At 45.2% G+C, this 20,305-nt stretch overlaps 1 protein-coding gene across 11 annotated transcripts in view; it reads left to right on the top strand.

The window, feature by feature from the left end:
* Nucleotides 1-20,305, top strand: part of CELF2 (CUGBP Elav-like family member 2) — a 311,231-nt gene that overhangs the window by 111,178 nt on the left and 179,748 nt on the right. The window contains exon 1 of one of the 11 annotated variants that reach the window (XM_088526299.1): nt 3,432-3,886. The exons of 7 other annotated variants lie outside the window; for them this stretch is intronic. In XM_088526299.1, coding sequence (XP_088382425.1) covers nt 3,813-3,886 — 74 coding nt within the window. In that variant the 5' untranslated portion in view covers nt 3,432-3,812. Of the gene's footprint in view, nt 1-3,431; nt 3,887-20,305 lie in introns of those variants that run through there. 3 more of the 11 variants (XM_088526303.1, XM_088526304.1, XM_088526302.1) reach the window with 3 other exon arrangements.

The following is a 20,305-nucleotide window of genomic DNA, read 5'->3' as shown; positions in this document are numbered from 1 at the left end:
AGGATCATGGGACACTTGCCATGCTCGTGTTCCTTCTGTGCAGCCATTACAAGCCATTATCAGCGCCTGGGTTGGGACTAGATGGACCTTTTGATCTGACCCATGTGGCAGTTCTTGACTTTCTGTATTTACTTATTTATTTATTAGAAAAGAAGAAGAAGAAAAAAAGATTTCTGCCTGTCTGCATGCCTTACAGTTGTTGTAGAAGCTTTTTTTTTTCCATGCAACTTGTCTGAGGTTTAATGGATTCTGTCTGCAGGAAATAATGATATCAAACATAGGTACTTTCCATATTATCGAGGCGGTTGCTTGTTAGTTTTGAGCACCGAAGATGTGTACTGGGCACTTCACAAGTGAGAAAAGACCTGTAAAACTCCATAGAGCTGTTACGATTTGCAGGGGAAGGAAAGCGTGTGGTAGAAGGGGACAAGGTGACAAGACGTAGGTCAATGGTGTGAAGATCCTGTGCTGAATCAGAAGGGCAGTGTGGAGGCTTCAGCCAGTCAGGTGTTGCAATAAGCCCCTCTTCTGGATCTTTTAGGGTTTAAAAAGAAGTCTGCTTCGGGGCTCCTGCCTCTCCTGATTTTCTTCCTCTTCTCCTGTCCCATCTGAGCCTTACGCCTGCCTTTGCCCATTGCTTTTGGCCCCAAAATCCAGCAATGAGCTCCCACTGTGGGTCTGCGGGTGGCTCTTCTTGACCATAGACAGAGCGCAGGGGAAATCAGAGCTGCAGAACCCCCCTGCCTGGGGAGATGATAGGAAGAAATGAGAGAGAAACCAACTCCCGCCACCAACCCGCAGGAGGGCCCCTGATTTCACCCCCCCCCCTTTGGTGTAAAATAGGGGTGGGGGGAAGAAAAAAAAAGCAAAAGCGAGTGGGAAGTTTTACTATAGCAACCAAGTTTGCATCACATCAGTATGCTTGGAGCGAAAGCTCTAGAAGGGCTTAATTTGAGGTACCTTTGCACAGTGCTAATTTTAAATGACGCTTATTTGTGAAAATCGCTGCTTAGCTCCAATAGCCTGTAGGAATTGGGGGGGGGGGGAGCAAAAAACCACAAGCCACTAAGATTTTAATATGCAGAGTTCATGTACCTGCTCTATCTGATCATTTCCTTTTCTTTTTGAAAGGCTTTGGGGCTATGGGTGAGCTGTTTTGTTTCTTGAAATGCAGGAAGGTGTCAGTTAAGTGCTCAGTTTCATTTCAGGCATAAATCTATATATTTTCATGTATACATGTTATACATAATATACATATTTTCAAGTATAGAAGGCGCCTGAGGAAAAATCTTCCTGAGGAAGATTTTTGCAAAACTTCACGCTGAGGCCAGACCTATCCATTAACAACATACCCCAGCTTGCTTTTAATTTTGTCCCCTTCATTTTCACTCTTCGCCCCTCTGGGTGCTGGAGTTAATTTGCACGGAGGCTCCATGTTATTTATGTCGGAGACCCAGCGGATTTAATCGCAGCTTCTCCCCGCTGCGCTCGCATCTCCCTGTCTCTCCTACAGTGGGTTTCGGCTCACGCTTGACCCTGCTCCTGCCTCCAACTTTTAAACGGCAAAAGTAAATGTGCTTGGAAAAGTGTGTTACACTGGGGTTGTTAAATAAAGCAATAACCTATGCACTTGTAATGCTTTCTCTATGACCTACTTACATACTACTTCACCCTCCTTATAGTATGATTAAAAGCTGCTTTGAATCCACTATTCCCTCAAGGGATTTGAGGCTAGAATTTAACAAACTGCTGAGAAGGCTTAAGTCAGTAAGAGGGCTTCCCTACAGCTTCTTCCAGCTAATTCACATGTAATTAAAAGGAAAATAAATATTTCAAAGGAACATGCACTTTAACGAAGCATTTCTTGAGCCCTCGCATCCTGCTAGTTTGGGTGGAATTATTGGTGGTCCTCGCCTTCTCCCCGGCCCCGTGTCCCATGCGGAGGACAAGGTTGTTTTTCGGGCAGCTGCGGCACGGCGGGTCCTTCGAAGCCACCCTAGCAGGTGATGACGCCAAGGGATGGCCAGTGACATGGGGGTGGAGACTCCTCTTCCTCCTTCCAAAACGTCTCCTCATCCTCAAAGAGCTGCCCGCGCTTCCCAGCTGCTGAATCGGCCCCTTCCGCACTGGCCAGCTCGGGAAATGGAAAGTTAATCCACGAGCTGGATTAAGCACCGTGGAGGCCTCGGATCAAAGCCTGGCTGGTGAAAGTCTCCCTATTTCGCCTTATTCCTCCTCCTCTACATAGGCTCTCTGTATGTCCTGCTATACATTCCCCCTCACAGAGGAGGTTAATAACCCCACAGGCGCCCGCTCCGGGTTGCAGCTGCCCAGCAAGGATTATGCCGAGGGCCGAGCGAACCTCCTCTGGCTTTAGACTTGCAAAGCAGGCAGAAAATTTCGCAGCCTGAGGGTTTTTTTCTTCTTCTTCTTTTTAACTGCTTAAAATGGCAAAGTGCAATAAAGCGGCCTCTTACAGCTGGCCTAGCCTGTGTTTTTATTGCCCTATCCACGCGGGCTGCAGTTTAAATAAAAGCTGGCCGGATGCAGAGCGCAGCCATGCATTGGTCACCGCGATTTTTTGGGGGGGGCGATGTGCAAATGGTTTCAGCATTGTAGCTTTAAATTAGGCTTGGCCACTTCTTTCCAGTGTTGGGTAAATGAAAGCACAAAATGTAGCGGGGGGGAAAAAAAAAAAAAAAAAAAAAAAAAGCACTGTGAAGGAGCAAGTAGCAGAGGGATAAGCACTGCGGCTGCATCGACTGCGCGGACCTCCAGGAGCCTCCGAAAAGAGGTTAAGATGCTTTTGCCAGCATGGTGCTGGGTTAAGGCGAGCAGGTCTGAGGGCACAAGGGAGGTTGGACCGGGATTTTCAGGGGATAGCAAAGCGGCGCGGGGCTTTTGCTGGAGTTATCCGTAGGCTGAAGGTGCTGTAGGTCCAATAACGTGCGTGTCTCACTTTGGATGCTCTGCTGCACTGGCTGCGGCCAATGCCAAGCGCAGGAAGGACTTTGGGCAGGATGTCCACGCACAGAACAATTCGCCCTAAGCACCCGCTTAAGTACTTAGGGTTTTTTAGCCGAGTGACACAAGCGCAATTAGCCCGTACGTGGGTTAGAGGTTTATTTGGGGCACAGGGAGCCTTTATGGCACTTCTGCATCCCTGAGGCATCCAGCACAGCAGTGGGGCAAGGAGGGACACGGGGGGTACATAGAAAGCTTAGAAATTTTAGATTTTAAAATTATTTTTTAAGAGTGCAACCAAGGGGCTCTTTTTTATTATTATTTCCTTGGAATTTAGCAAAAGGGCTTCACCCCCCCGCTTTTTTTTTTTTTTTGGGTGCGTGTGTGAGCCCGTGCGCCCGCACCCGCGGCGCCCGTCGGGCGGCGCAGCGTGGAGCGGGGCGCGGAGCCCCGGGGGCGGCGCAGCGCGGAGCAGCGCGGCGGGGGCGCGGGGGTTAACGCGGAGCGGCGGCGGCGGCGGCTCCGCCTCCCCTCGCAGCACCTGGTGCTCCGCAGAGCGTTGCCTCCCTCGGCAGTCGCTTGCGGAGGGGATTGGCGGAAAAAAAAAAAAAAAAAAAAAGAAAAAAAAGGAAAAGGAAGGGGGAAAAAAAGAAAGAAAAAAAAGGAGAGAGGAGAGGAGGAAGGAAGAAATTAAATAATAATAATAAATTAAAAAAAAAAAAAAACAGCGGAGGGGGAGAGGAGCGATGTGACAAGCGCCGGCGGCTGCCGCGGGGAGGCCTCCGCACCTGCGCCTGCCCCTCCGCGCCCCAGGCGAGCCCGGCGCCGCGCTCCGCCCGCCGCGCAGCATGACTTCTGCCTTCAAGCTGGATTTCCTGCCGGAGATGATGGTCGATGGCCGCTTGCTCGTCCCCGACAGGCTGTGAGTAGCCTCCTCCTTTTTTCTTTTTCTTATTTTTTTTTCTTTTTCGCTTTTTTTTTTTCTCCCCAAAGCCGCTCGCGGCTCCTCGGCGGCAGCTGCTCCGCGCCGCGCAGCCCCGGGCGGGCGGCGGCTCCGGCGGCTGGAGCGGCTGCGCGGCCGCGGTGGGGGAGGAAGCGCGCAGAGAGCGCGCAGGGAGCGCGCAGAGGGGCTCACGCGGCGCCGCCTTGGCGATGCGAGCAGCGAGCGCGCGGAGGAGCGAACCCGGGCAGGGATCAGCGGTAATTTTGTTTTTTTTTTTAAATTTATTTTTGAGCTTATTTGGGGGGAGGGGGTGCTGGCTGCTGCAGCCCTGTTAGCCCAAAGTTTGCGCGGCCGCGCAGGCCAGCTGCGGGCGGGGTTGCTGAGGGCAAGGGCTGCGTTTTGTCCCCGCACGCCCGGTATTTCGGGGCTACTCCGTGACAGTGGTCCGAGTCGCGATAGGCGAAGCGAGCGGCTCGGCACTAGCCGAGGCAGCGCTCGGGCGGCCGCCGGCGATAAAACCCGAATCCGCTTTTGTTGGCACCGGGGAGATGGGTTTGCTTGGAAAAGCTGCTCGATTCCTCCTTATTTATTCACTTATTTATTCAGATTTTGGAAGCGCGTGATGTACGTCGGGCTGCGAAAGTTGCAGCCGGGCGGGCGGGGGGCTTTGGTGAACGAACCCCCCCGCAACAGGGTCTCGTTGCCCCCCGGCATGTCCCCATCGAGCCCTCCGTGCTGCGCTCCCCATCCCGCGGGGCGGAGAAGCCGCCGCTGGCCAGTGCGGAGCCTTATATAACTTTAACTCTTCGGCGGGGTTTGGGGGGGTTGCCTTGTCCCACTCTTCCTGCCACCGGGAAGCTGCTCCCAAATGCAGTTAGGTCTCAGTGGGGACACATGTGCATCCAAAAATTCCTCTAGTGCATGCGAGCTTCTAAGGCGATCGCTAAATCCTGGAGTTTAGCAGTGACATTTGGGGAGGGGGGTCAGCGTGTATCCACTGCTAGGGTTTCCCGTTATAATTCAGGTAGGGGGTGACTGTGCAGTGTCCAGAGGAGGAAAACCTTGTCCCCGTGTGTGGCCGTCAGGGCTGCCGGGGGGGACACCGCTGGCTTGTGTCCCTGCAACTCGGTTTCACCAGGGCGCGGGTCATGCGTGCACATCGCTGTCTGCAAAAGGGACAGAAATTGTTATCGAGTGTCACAGTCTCTGTGCCTAAAAAAGAAACTTTTAAACTCAATATTAGGTGTTGAACTGCTACACCCCCCTCCTAAAGCCATATTTGCAACATTGAAAGCATCTTATTTTCTATCTCCCCCCCTCACCATGTGCTGATACAGTTATTTACACATCCCCAGCTCTCTGGCCTCATGGGTGCCAAGGAGAAGTTTGATTTGGCCATGGAGGTCAGGGACACGTGTCCTTCCCAAGCTGGGACCCCGCGGTCCACTCCACTCTGTGCAACAGTCACAAAGGGGCTTTCTGGTTTTACAGCGAGGCAGTTACCCTCTTGCATGTAAAAAACCCACCAAACTTCCCTTCTATTTTACAAGGAAATTTTGGAGATTTTCGTTTTAATTCATATCCCCTATTTTAGGGAATTGCTGTGATACTGTATCTGTTACGCTTCCTATTGCCGACAGGTACCTGAGCTCTTTGTAAAATGCATTTTTTCATATCCTCCCTTTTGATGAGTAGCAGAAGCCTCAAGGAATAGTTTGGGGGGCTCCTTAACGCCTTATTTTACAAGCTAGCTGCCAGCTTGGCAGCAGTCGAGGTTAAGATGCGCTGACCCGGGTTGCTAATTGCTCTGAAACGCTGTCTTAGTCCCTAGTTTGCTGCTGCTGTTGTCTAGGTTTGTGTCAATGAAATAGAGTACTGGCTACATCAAGTACTGCTATCGAGGATACTTAAACTCTGTGCATAGCGTCACTGTACAAATGATTTTGGTAATAAAAAATCCTTACGGAAATGTCATCGGAAGAGAGATGCTGTAAGATATAGGCTATAAAAACGCAGTAACTTTGGGGGTTTGAGGGCAGATGGTGAGATGGATGCTGTACCCATCGTGAGTGCTGGAGGAGGAGAGGTTGCTGTGCCCGAAAGAGCGGGAATTTGGGGGCATCTTGAGCGTAGTCAGGGCTATAATCGAGCAGGGTCGAGGAGATGTAATCAGAAGCGTGTGGGTGGCTCTGCTCCGAGCAGGGCAGGAGGGGGTTAACGGTGACTAAGTGCAGTTATAAAACGTGAGCTCGCTGCAATTTGCCTGGCGAATTCATGGCTCGTACGTGCCAAGTCCGCGGTTCCGCAGTGCTTTGCCGGCGTAACCCCCCCGCGCCAGTTTCTGCAAAGCCACCAAAGGTGCTTTGGTGTCCTCCGCTCTTCCCCTGGGACCCGGCTCACCTTTAATGTAACAGCTAAGAGTGTCTGTCGCCACAGAGCCAAGTTCACGTGTGACTTTAATTTTTAATGCTGGGTATAATGTTATTAAAATCCGTGATGCTGGTGTCAGAGCAGTCCACGTGCGGCCAGGTGGGTTGGCAATCCTGCGTGAAAGTGCTCGGGGTTTGAATTCCTGCCTCTGCTTACTGGGGTGAGTCCAGCGCAAACACGCAGCGAAGCGCTGGTTAAGCAGCAGCCAACATCCATTTTCAGTACAATATATTTTTACATCACTGAGCATTAGCTAGGTATTGCTTAATAAATAAGGGATGCTGTATGCTGTTGTTGTGCTGTTGTGGAGAATTCTTGCATTTTAAAAAAGCAAAACCTTCCTTTTTCCACCAAAGCTGCAGAATAAGATTTTTTTTTTCAGCATAAAGCTGTAAATAATAAAATTAACTTTTTCTGTCTTTCTTTTTTAAATGTATTCCATAGGGTAAGCTCAACTACAGCCAAAATAATTTAACAGCTATTTACTTTGTTGATATTTGGGGCTTAGCTGTTTTCTGGGACTGTAACCTCAGCTGTTTACTGACATTTTATTCTGCTTTTGATTTGGTAGTAGCATTATTTTAAGTATTATGACCTGCTGCTTAACTAAACAGAGATCACTTGGGTCTCTATTGATGGAAAGCAAAGCAGAGGGAAAAGAAAATTCTCGACTGTTGACCAAAAAAACCACAAAGCTTCAAAAAGGGAAAAGAATCTTTATATACCTACTAAGGAACTAGGATTTTGTGGGGTCCTTCTCCCCATCATCTTTTCTAATAGCTGCCTAGAGCCACATGACTCTGTGATAACTCTTAGCACTTTTATTAATATTTCTATGTTTCTTCAACTTGCTCTTAATATGATCACGCAAGTTTTTAAGCCTCCCCCTACATGTACTCGGCCTCCACATTAATCATCAGGTACGACTGCTTTAAAAACTTTGGTGACTCTAAATATTTCTCTGGCATTTTTGCATGTTTGATGTCTTAGAAGCGCTTACGCTATTCAAATGCCATAGTTAATTCATAGGCTAATAGAAGCACATTGCACCCACCTGATCCAGGGCAGAGATGTGCAAAACCCTCTCCTTTCTGAAAAACCCATGGAGTGAAAGGAATCCGCTTTGGCAGAGCATCACCCTCGGGAGAAAATTCACGGTGCTGCAGGTAGAGCGTGCAAAACCCGCTTTCCTTCTGAAGCAGAGGGGCAAATTTATTTTTTTCATGGCTCCAAAGTGCATTTCCTACAGTGAAATCAGTGAGATCTATCTATTTTTATATTTGTGTGTGTGTGTGTGTATATATGTATATATATATATTTTATTCGTCCTCATAATGGCAAAATCTATTGCATCTCCTGATGCTATATTATGAAAACAACCTCGTGCTGGGTCGAGGGTGAGCAGCAGCTGAGGGCAAAAGCGCGGACATCTCCGCATTGCCGAGCAGGGAGGTGGGAAACCTTTCGCAGGTACAAGAAAAATGTCGGAACCCGAATGCCTATTTGGAAAATAAAAGCTAATGAGAGCAATAAAAGTAATGTTCCTGAGTAATTGTGAAATAATTATTCCCCTTTAGAATCATCATACTTTAATTGCTTTTCCCCCGCATTCCTCCGTCTCCGCTCCGGCGTGGCGGCGGCGAAGCACTTGTGCTCCCTCCAGGATCGTGTTTTTCATTTGAGGAAGCTGCTGGCTTCCTTGCAGAGGTCTGCAGATGCACGTTGCCTCGAACGGTGCCGCGCTCTTCCAGATGGTGCCTACATAAATAGCCTATAAAGAGGTGCAATATAAGGTACGGCAGTAAGTACGTAAAAGGTGAGTGGCCAAAGCTCTGTCTTGGCTGCTCTTGTCCAGCTTGAGCACCTTTGGGTGTTGTTGGGGTGGCCAATCCCTCTGCCGTGATGCAGATCTCTGATCCACTTCTCTCTCTTTTTTTTTTTTTCTGTTCTGCGAGGCTCGAAAATCAGTGGACAATAGTTGAAAATTATAATATTAATAAAGAGGAGATCATCTGGCCTTCAAAATGACATCCGAAAGCAGCTTCTGTTTTGTGTTAGATCTTAATTGCTCTATTTAAATGAAAGCCTAAATGAGCCAATTCACAAAGGAGTTGACTGCTGTACCAATAGTGCCTGTTTGATAATTATTTTATTTTTTAGGAGATTTACACAAATTAAAAATAGAGTGGAGAGCTCTGTGCTCTTGCATCTTGTGACACAGATGTGGACAGTGGAAGATCTGGGTCCAGAGCCCTGCTCTGGTGCAGGTTCCCTCTGCCTTGGCTCCCCTTGCCTATGAAGAGGTGGGACTGGTTGAAGGCAATGCTTCAAAAGACACAGTCATTTACAGTTTGTGGAAGGCAACAGCCAGGGCACTGAATGGGTCCTTTTGAGCATTATTTTGCGACCTGATCCACTGCTTACTTTTAAGGGACAGCACGTGGCACCTGTGGGGAGGAGGTCAAGGGAGCCAGGAGCAAGGACATGGTCCTGTCAAGCTCCTCAAGGTCCTTCAAGGCAGTTTCCATCCCCACTTTCCCTGTCGTGCAGTATGGTTTGAGCTGTTTCAGGTTGCCATAGGAAGAAAAGCAGCCACCCACATCTTCTGTTTTATTGCTTTGACCTCCCACTTAATCCCTTAAATCACTATGAGGTTCTCACACCGGGATTTTAAAGTTTACAACTGCAGTTATTGTGGAGATGCAATCATTGATCTTTTCGTGCAGGTGGCATTAGTGATTAGTGATTGTGTGGGGTTTTTTTTCTTCTTTTTTCTTCCTTTTCGTACAAGTTATCGTCATATAGCATCTCTATAAGATGCAAGCAAATACAGTCCTGGCAGAAAGGCTCGATATCAACTCTCTCCTGGCATTGACAGTAGCTCATTGCAATGCCAGCGTCCAACTTTTTCAGCTTCTTGACATTGAAATGCAATTGCCCTGAGGCACTATTTGAGTGGGCAGGAAGAATGGAGGTGTCCCAGTGTATCTGGTTGCCTCCTGAAGCAACCTTCTTCAGGTCTCCTCCAAGGAGAAGAGGCTTGAACCACGAGCCTTCCTGCCATGGACTATCCTGGGATGCATCCTGCTCTTAATCCAAAGGCCTTGCAGGGTGTACTCAGCTTCTTTACTTGCTTCTCCATGGTGTTATACCACCCATCCACTCAGCAATGCAAACAAGGAAACCCCTGTTGGTTGACCCACACGTGCCAGGCCGGTGACCGCAGCCCGCGCTGGCGCTCACTCCGGAGGTGCCACGTTGCGTGTTGGGGCACGAGGAGCCGTGCACTTCATTTGCCTGAAACAGAGCCAGGTAATTGAAAGTTATTAACTTCTGGCAGAGGATAACTGCATTTGAAAATACACAAAATCAAGTGATCCATTCTGTTCTTCCTCTAATTTTTTCCTTTCCCTGGCTCGCTCGCTTGCCCAGATCTGTCAGCTCCCGTCTGCAATTCATCGTTAGCGAGGGAGACAGCTGGCTCTGCCCTTTATCAATAAACCCTTTTATTTTTTTTTAATATTTTACCACAGATGGGTTGTAGAACAAGCATTAGAAGCCTGAAACGTTGTCAAACACACTCTATGCCCAGTGGCTATATCTTCAAGAAAACCCTAATCAGGAGCTTGCTTCCCTGCAAAACACGGCAGAAGGTCCAAGCAGCTGCCTGCACCCCAGCTTGGTTTCATCATGCGGTTTAGTAAACTTGTCCTGTGCTTGTCATAATGCTTTTATTTTTAAAGTTTTATTTGCAATATTTCCATAGAAACATTTATAAAAAATCATTATAAGATTCTATATTTATTGATCATAAAGATTATGTTAGCCAGTAAATGAACTTTCCATTAAATTTCTGTTTCCGTGAGCTTCTTGTTTGGGAACCTGTTTTTCTTTAACTCTTTTATCTAAGTTAGTTTAACCCTTGGCTGTCCAAACAGGAGAAAAAAACGTAGGAGGGGGAAAGTCCAAGAAATCACAGTGCATTACTGTTAGTTTAAATATGAATTTTGGTACGAGAAGGGTAATTCTTTTTGGAACTATCTTTTCTGCACACGTAATACAACTTCTTCCTCCAAGGCCAAGTTTCGGGATGGCAATGTGAGCACGGGTTGCGTTTCCTCCAGCAGGTTCTGAGCTGCCAGCTCTTTGAAGAATTGAGTTGTGAGTGGGAGGGGAGCTGGTGAAAAAGGGGGGAAAAAATGTAATTGGTGTTTGATTTTGTGAAGCGGTTTTTAGAAGAAGAGAAGAAAGCCTCTGGACACACAAAGAGACCTTTTTTGGTATTTTGCTATGGACTATAGTGCATGTTCCAGGCACCTTCCAATGCGCCCATAGGAGCTTGCCTGAAGGAGACATGCGCAAGGGCATGTGTTGCACCGGGCTGGCTGGCTCCGAACCAAGAACTGTAATTGCAGAAATGTATTTTGCATAAATATATTTTGCATTCCTTTTCCCCATCACATGCTTTGATGTGAACTTAAACTCCCAAACAGGAGATGCCCGACTTTCCAAGTGCTCTCTGGGCTCACTAGACCTGCAGCAGCAACAGAACTGAAGAGAGTTGGTTTTAGTTGCTAGACCCTACACTGTTTTAGAAGGTACTCTCATGCCTCAGACAGGGGTGGTGATTCTTTTATTCTTCATGAACCTTCTCCCTTTTACTAGGGAGGAGGACTTATATCGGTGCCTAAGGTGTTCTGGTTTTCCCTGATATCTGTCTCTAGTGTTTAGCCGTTGGAGGCAGAAGGCAACTTTTCTTTTTGAGTTTGTTCGCTATCTGTGGAGGAAGGCTCAGGTCATAACGGAGCTCAAGCATGATGGAAGAAGCTTCTAACAGTATATTGCAAAATTTCAAAGCAACTGTTTCTGGCCAATTTTATTGCTCCTGTCAGTGTATCTTAGTACCTAATGTGCTAGACCTTGCTTTCCTTCAAGATGAAGCTGTGGAGAATAGGATGATCTCCGAGTCTTAATGTTGTCTTGTTACTATGGCTCTGGTGGTCCCCCAGTGTTTTAAGGGAACGGAATAAAGCTCTGTATGCCTTACTATATATTACACACCATACTGTCTTTGAAGCCAATTCTGTGTGTTTTGGAGCTTTTCCGCGGTGGTTTTTGTAGCATGCCCCTAGTCGTTGTCTTAGGACTGCAGTAATATAAGGAAGGAGCAAGTCTTCAACACCCAGTGCAACCCTTGGACTGTGCTGGAATTGCTAGAGAAGGAAGACTTGTATCCCAGCAAGAAATACTGCCTGTGATGGGCTCCAAGAGCTGTGCTTTCAGAGTAAAGTGTTATTCCAGCCTCTTTCAGGTCATTTCTTTTCCCTGTTGTGCGTGTGGTTGGTTGATCGGATTTGGGAAGAGGCCCTGCCTCAGGAACAGCAAGCGGCCCATTACAGGAGAGATGTGAGCAGGGATTCCGAAAGGAGCAATTTTCGGCTTGCTCAGGTACTTGGTATCGCTCCCTGAAAGCTCTGCGGGAGCTGGAGGGTTTGGGGCTGTTTTGGTGCCTCTTTGCTTCCTCTGACCTCACCTCCACATCAGGGGCTACTTAGAGGTTTTATCCACCGGCCTTCAGAGGGTTGGAAGCTCCCTCGGCTTCCCTGGGTTTCTTCTGCAGCAGGAGTGGAGATGAAGAGGACTGCGGCTGAATTCAGTCAATCAGATTTCTCCCTTTGGGTTGAAGATGTAAATACAAAGTGAATTTACGGCAGGGAGATGCTGCTCATGCGTATGATGCCTGGCGACTGGGCACAGGCAAGAGGAATATTTTGCTGGGCAGTGGATGGAATAAAACCAGATACATCTTTAGGGGGGCTTTCTGAAGAGATGCTACTTAGCAGAGAAAAACGGTGTTGTTTAAAAACCATCATTATGTAAAAAAGAACCAAGATTGTATTTTTAAGCCCAGCAAAACCTCAAATCCCAGGAAAGGCAAAATTGCTGCTGATAATTTTGGGGGATGCAAAGCTGTAAGGCTTCATGGAAAATTAAATGGAAATAAGTCACCTGCCTCCCATCCGCTAAAATTCTTTGGGGGGAAAAATCTGTAAATATTTAACAGCAAATAATCACCTAGCCAAGCAGCAGCAAACAAAGCCCTTTTATCCAATCCTATAATATGCTGTAAATAATGAAAACACTCATAGGTCTAACTGAAAACCTTGGGTATTTTAATCAGTAAAGAAGCTGAGAAGCTCGCACTTTAAAAAAAAGCTATCAACAATAAAACTCTTTTTGTGGCTTTTACCCCCTCATGTCATAATTTTTCTCTGCCTTTGACATATGCAATTTGCCCTCCTCGTACCTGTTTAAAATGCTGGGAGCTTTCTGCATGCTTTGCTACGTGTTGCATGTGTGTAAGAAGTCCCTCCTGCCTCCCAAGGAAAGTCGTGCCCTGCTCTGTTATCTGCACTTGCCACTGCCGAAAGGTCACTGTGACCAGTGGTCACCCTCTTATCACTATGCATTAAATATTCAAGCAAGCACCCTTGTGCTTAGTTGCTCTGGTGGAAGAAAATCTCAAGTGTCTGCTTTGCAGATATTGATAATTTTCCTTCTTCTTTGATAACATAGGTAAGAAAAACACAGCAGGCTGAGTTTCAGGGTTTTGGGGATCCATCTGTAATTTTGATCCAAACTGCTTAATGATTTTATACTCCTATAATCCAGCTGGTGGCTTATGTCTTTAAACTTTCTGGAAGTAGGAACATCCTCTTAGATCTGTGCTTATTGACCTAGCACATTGGAATTGCCATCCTTGACTGATTTCCCAGGACCTCTGAAGATGGAGATACGTATATATCCGGGGCTATATATCTTTACAGAAATATAGTTTGAGGAAAATGTTGTGTACCAAGATATAATAGACTTGCTTGCCTTTTTCTATTGGGCCTTTTTTCCAGGGGCTTGTGTCAGCTCCGTTTTTTGAACAGCAGCAAGTCTACTACAACAGTTGTCAAGCAGACATGATACTATCGTGTTTTTTTTTCCTCGCAACCGCAAGTTGCCCTACTTACCGAATGCAAATCACTGTGGATCTACGTAACGTGCCTTTTTCAAGGGCATCTGTTAATTCCGCATGATAAGCTCAGAGTTTCAGCCAGGATTTTTGAGCGCTGAAAGAAGACCGGGTAAAACTCGGCATAATCAAATTGTAAAGAATTCCCCCAAATTAGAGCGATGACTGAATTTGTGCGGTAGTAGCAGCTTTGGTGTGAGGTGCTGATGTGCAGGCTGCATCGTTGGAGGGAAGGGTATTCCCCAGCACAACATGCATCAGGAACATGCAGGGTTTATGTAGCTCGTGGCTCTTTTTTGACATGCTTGACTGTAGAAACAGAACCTGATCATAAAACTCAGTTAATGTAAGTGCCTCAGAAATCAGAGATCTTGATTCCACAAAGGCTGATTTGATGAATAAATTAAGATCTGAACTGGGGGCTTGGGCAATTCCACACATCAGTTGTGCTCTTTGATTTGCAATGGCTCTGTACTGGGGATCTAAGTGCACCATGCATAAACAAAAACAAAGATTTAATGCTGATTAGGCACATTCGGTGTGGCGAGGGCTTGAGTTTAGTTCTCTACTTTGCTTCTGAAAACACAAGTGTTTGCTTCTCCCCAGAGTCTTTCTGTTGCTGGAAGATGTGTGTTTGGGAGGCTGCAGGGAAGGACTCCCAATTAGCAAAAACGCTGACTCCAGGTGCTGAGAATTACAGCACTTTACAACACAGAGAGAGTTTTTCAGTGATAGCAAAATAATTTGGGGTTTTCTTGTTTTGACTCTAGGTTTGGAGACCTTAATTTGTAGCCTAAAATTAAATCAATTGAGAAAAAAAAAAAAAAAAAAAGAAAAGGTCATGTTGATCTGATATGGGGGTAAGTTTAATGATATTGAAAGGCTGGCAGTAAATCTGTGGCCTTTGGTGACACGAGGGTCTCTCAGCTCCCTTGCAGTTGTGCTGCCACTGGCACCAAGCTCTGGGTCTCTGAGTCTGCCTACTTGCACATAGGAGATCTTCAGATCTAAGCCCCTGTGAGACCTTGGGATAGCAGATTTGGGGATGTAGGTACTTTGATCTATGTGGAAATCTGCATCTCCTCCTTTATTGAGTCTTTTCTTTTGCACCCAGCTTAATTTTCTCAACGCACTCCAAGGGATGAATGCATTGAGCACCAAATCAGTGCAGAGATCGTGGATTTCTCAGGCTGTTTCTAGCATCTACTGAGGCAGAAGAGCATGTACTTTGAATATACAAGTCCAAGTCATTTTTACTAAAGATACAGCTAACGTGCATTCTGACAGACGCCGGCACAGATTTCTCTGATATCAAATATATGCATTTATTTTCCCTTAACGTAACTCAGTCTGCGTGGATCTTCAGACCAAATCAAATGCTTGATTTCTCTTCCTTAAGTCCATCTAGAGGAGTCAGTTGCGTTGGTGTTGAAACAGTCTTTGTTCTCCCTTTTAAGCTGAACCTGGTTAGTTTGTCCCCAAGTGACTTCCCCTCTTGCCACCTTGATATCTTTTCTCTTGCTATTTGCTTTGATCTCGATTTGTTTTGCAATTGCAAAACACCTGATCATTTGAACAAAGAATACTGAAACACCCCTCAGCCTTTCAGTTAAGATATTTTAAATGCATTATAGCTACCAGATTTTCAAAACAACTCTAGTACATTTTTGTTCTGATTTGTGTAGATTCCCTGTATAAAGAGTAGTATATTGGGAAAAGTAGTGGCGGGCTGAAGGTATGGGCTAGTATAAAACACCGCCTGTTTCGTACTGAACATTAGCTTGTTGAAATGGCTCTCCTCTTGGCAGAAGACAAGCTTCATAACCTAAGAGGATGGGATTTGAGTGCAGTTTTCATGCCCCATGTGCTCATTGTGTTCTTGCTACTGATGCAAACATTATCTATAATTACATTTTCAAGAGACTGAAAATTGCAGTCTTTGTGGAACAGGAATGCAGCTGAAGAAGGGAATGTATATGCTCTCTCCCCTCATTATAAGGCTTATAAAAATCAGACTTTAAGGCCTAGTACTGTAGCTTTCAGGGAACCAGGAACGTTCTCTGCATTAAAGTATTTTTCATTTAAAATTTTGACCTTTTGATGATGGAAAAGAGTGCTATTATTTCCAATAGTTTGAAGCTGAAATTGGGCAAATTAAAAAATTGTACTTGGTTGCAGTATAAACAAAGTCAGAGTGATTGCTTTGTTGTTTGCTTATTTATTATGTTATTGCCATGGTTTTGAGATTTTATTTATAATTGGTGGTAACATGCAAATTTATCTGGTAGGTTATAACAGGGATTTTAAAACTTCTGACTGTACCGTACTGTGGTACTGCCATGCTTCTAAGGAGAAAAAAAATGGAATGGAAAATGCAGCTGTTGATGCTGTGATGTGCTGCATTTAACAAGTGTATATAGATGCTTAAAGATCACTGTGGAATACTAGAAAATAAAGGAAAATGGTGCTGCATGTCTGTGCATCCATTAAAAATTGATAAGTGCATGCACGTAGGTTAATGTATTTATTCTTAGTAGAATATAGTAGAAATACTTTGAACTGAATTTAGTGTGTATCCACTCATTTTGCTACTGTCATTTCAGTTCTTCATATTTTAAAGATGATGATGATAACTTGGATATTCTTCATAGACTCTTATGTTCGTGTTTTATTGTTTTTTTTTTTGATTATTTGAACAAAATAATGCTGATCCCATTAAATATCCACTTATGACCACCCATCTCTAAGCGAAAGGGGCTGCAGGCAGCACGTTATTATAGCCTGGTGGCCATAAGGGCCATGAACTCCAAGTGCTCTTTGCTGTTGGTTGTTGTGCCCCTGGGCTCTCCCATCCGATTGCTGCGAGCTAGTGCACACAAATACCATCATGAGTGAGTGCTGGAGGTCCCAGGACAGCAGCTATTCTTAGTGGTCCAGCAAAACTTATTAAGAAAAGTAATTAGAACAAAGCTCAAATACATTAGCCTCTTTAATGCTCCTGAATTCTCAGAGCTATCTTCAACGTTGATGGAGGCCGTGCTTCCAGGAGGGAAACTGAAGTCACTTTCTTTGCTGAAGTTAAACTCACTTTGGTCTTAGCATCCTGATAGAATCCATGTCTGTCTGTCTTTCCATCTTCCCTATCTATTAACTCTGATGGGCTAGAAGTGTATTGTCTTTCTTGCAAAACCGCCCAGGGTTACATTTGCTCAACAGTCTCTATCATCTTCCTGAATATTTGTCCTTCTACTGGAATCCAAAAAGTAGTCTCCAGCTTATTCGGTCTTTCTCGTCTGGTGAATCAAAACTAATCAGTCTTAGGGGATATTTCTTTGGTCTTTAAGCTACTTAAGAAATGTGAGCAGCAGTCTTCCTGGTAGGGGAGAATTCGGTAGAGTTGAGGACCTTCACTAGAAAGCAAGATGTGCCCTATAAAACAGATTATAGAGAGAGATGTACGTGAATTTTCTCATCATATGCCATATATATTCAACTTATGTACCTACTCTCCTCCCTGGGTATCTGCTTCCCTGCTAATGCCTTTCTGATACAGATGGACAAGAATTTAACAAAGTGTCCTTTGACCCATAGGGCTTTCAGTTAGGCAGGTACAGAGAGTTTGAGCACAGCAAGAAAATGGGTTTCTAGGTTTTACCGGCCCAAAATACTCACATTCACTGACTGAAATACATTCTTTTTATAGCAGGAACTACAAGCTATTCTTTCATTATGCTGTCAAGTGACAGTCTTTAGTTCTTCATTTATGTCACTCTCAAATATATTTTTTTGTCTTTGTTCTTCAGTTGTTTTAGAGAAGTCTTTTGATGCTTTCTGCATGGTTGCTTTGTAGGCCAGATAGTCATATCTAGCATGGGTACCCACAATATACAGCCTGTGTAGTAAATATCATTGAATAACACCCATTTGTTTGGACTTTTTCTTCTTTAAAATAAGTTCACAGAGACATAGACTCATTACGCTTGAAAAAGACCTTTGAGCTCATCAAGTCTGACTATAAGCCCCCCAACACTATTCCCATTAAGCTGTGTCCCTGAGCGCTTCATCTTCACGTTTTTTGAACGCTACCAGGGATGATGACTCCACCACTTCTCCTGGCAGCCTGTTCAATGCTTGACTACTCTTTTTGTGTGGAAATTGTTCCTAAAATCTAACCTGAACCTTCCCTGGCACAACTTGAGGCCATTTTCTCTTGTCCTAGCGGTGGTTATTCTGGAGACGGGAACTACCACCCCCTCACTACAACCTCCTTTCAGGTAGTTGTAGAGAGTGATAAGGTCTCCCCTGAGCTTCCTCTTTTCCAGTCTAAATAACCCCAGCTCCCTCAGTTGTTCCTTATAAAGTTTATGCTCCAGCCCCTTCACCAGCTTCCTGGTTCTTCTTTGGATACACTGCAGCACCTCTGTGTCTTTCTTGTAGTGAGGGACCCAAATCTGAACACAGTATTCATGGTATGGCCCCACCAGTGCCAAGTAAAGGGGAACGATCACTTCCCTGTCCTGCAGGCTACACTGTTCCTGATAGAACCAGGATGCCGTTGGCCTTCTTGGCTCATGTTCAGTCGCCTGTCAACCAAGACACCCAGATCCTTTTCTGGTGCACAGCTCTCCAGCCACTCTGCCCCAAGTCTGCAGCATTGCATGGGGTTGTGATTGAAGTGCAGGACCCAGCACTTAGCCTTGTTGAATCTCATATGTTTGGCCTCAGCCCATCAATCCAGCCTCTGCAAAGCCTTCCTACTCTCAAGCAGATCAACTCTTCCTTACACCTTGGGGTCATCTGCAAATTTTGCTGAATTTTGCAAATTTCTCACCCCATAGAAGTTGCAAGGACTGCTTGGCTGCTTGTGTTTCTGGTGACCAGAACAGTTGAGAAGATCCATCACTGTGACCATGCCCATCCTTTGGTATTTGACTTCCCTTCTTAGTAAGCTTTAGTCCTGCAGGGGGATGAAACATTTTTTCACTAAATTGGTTTGCTTCTGTGTTAAATCAAACCTGTTTTATTTCAAATCTCTGTGCCTAGTTTTTGTAAGGACGGCATCACTTTCATTAATTTGAGAAGATTTTCGTCAACATTTTCCCCAAAGACACAGAGAAAGTAGGTTCAGCAACTGTGAGGCAGCCTGATTTATCCACTTGTGTAGACATGAGGATTCTTTGTGGCATCACAACCAATTTTTTAATCAAACGTGTTGCTTGAATATAAACATTAGAGTAGCCAGAAAAGAGTTTGCCACTACCTGCCCTAAAGCAGCTCCTTCCCTGTGTAAGGAATTGAACTCCAATCCTCAGGCTATTTCGTTCTGCAATGCTAATAGCACTAATACAGCATCATTGTGTTTGAGGCTTCAAAGATACTATACAAGCATTTTCCTATGATTCCCTGATCTTTGCATTTATACCCAGCTGTTTGTTATTCAGTTCAGCCATCAGCATCTAAGTCTCAATGGACCATGTAATATGCAGCTGTAGCCAGATGTAATGCTTCCTATTCCTAAATGTTTCTGTTAGAAGCTAAGAGTGGCAGGCTAAAGACTACTGATAACAGTGTTGCTTGCATTAATTTAAACTCCAGAGCTACACTGATTCTGTTTGGCAAATTTATTCCATGGCCAACAAGCAGAGAAATATTTCCAATCTCCATCATTGCTAGCAGTGTTGACATTAAATACGTTGAGTATGTCTGCACCGATACAAAATGTACTTATGTAGCTAATTCAAACAGGCGAATGATGTCCAATCTGCATAAACAAATATATTTTCAGATACAGTTCTATTTGAGAGCAAGAGATGCAAAAAAGGAGACCGTTCTAAACAATGACTCCCAACAATGTAGAAGAGTTCAGCAAATCTTCACCCTCTTTAATATTTTTCATTTGTCTCGGGTGGTTGGAAAATGTTTGGGTCATCTTGTTCAAGTTGCATGCCAGCCTTGTTCTGCCTTTGGGTGATGGTCTACCAGGGTAATCAGAAAGTGGGAATTTTTTTCACCACGATTCATGCAAATTGTTGGGAAGGTGCCTTCTGTCATGCCAGGGGTGACATGTGAACCCTGGAATCTCAGTGACTCAGAGAGCCTTTGGCCAGGAGCGTTGTTTGTACCTGCAAAGTGTCGCTGAATACTCGGCATATTCCAAAATCTATGTGGAAATGGACTCTTCTCAAGAGATTTTTGTTTGTCCCTAGCAATGAAACCTAAACCACCAGATCTGATCTAGTCTCAGGTCTGCTGCTGCCCCTCGAATTCGATGCAATTGCAATGACCTAGGCAGGGGCAGCGCTCAATTAAGAGCAGCTCTGTCAATGTAGAGCGCAAAGTAACCGGGTTCTGCGGAGCGGCCGCCGCCAAGCATCTCTTCTGAAAACCACTAATGGGCTGTTTAATTAGGTGATGAAAACTGTTTACAGTTGTCGATCCCAAGTTTTGTCATTTTAATAATGGTTAAATTCAATCTCTTTCTTGATTCTTGGCAGCCCTCTCGTCATTTTGTAACCTGCTTACGTCTAGTTTAATTCGTTTGAGTGTATTAAAATTGAACCTCTCTCGTGCAGCAGTGTGTTTACTTAATTGCGCTGTGTCGTTATGATAGGTGCAGAATGACTAATGCACAGCCATGGCTGCTGAGCAAATATAGCATTGCACAAGGATATGTTTGGGGAAGATGCACAGTCAGCTTGACAGGAGCTAAATACACAAGACCTAAAGAAAATCCTAATACCGGCCTCCAAATTCCAGCTCTTCCTGTGTACCCATCGCTCCTGGAGTGATACAAAAATTTTTTTTTTTGTAACTTCTAACTACATGTGCAGTTTTCTGTCCAGGGAGCAAACAGATGAGCCAAAATAAATGGGGTTTGTAAGGTTTATTAGAAGGAGGTTTATCCTGTAGCTTTAGTGATAAAGATACTTGACCTGAATAATGGTGGT

This window comes from Tinamus guttatus, unplaced genomic scaffold (assembly GCF_059628265.1).
Source record: "Tinamus guttatus ecotype Peru unplaced genomic scaffold, ASM5962826v1 Tinamus_guttatus_pri_ptg000245l, whole genome shotgun sequence".
NCBI lineage: Eukaryota > Metazoa > Chordata > Aves > Tinamiformes > Tinamidae > Tinamus > Tinamus guttatus.
Note: the sequence above shows the minus strand (reverse complement) of the source record. Positions and strands in the feature narration are given on the sequence as shown.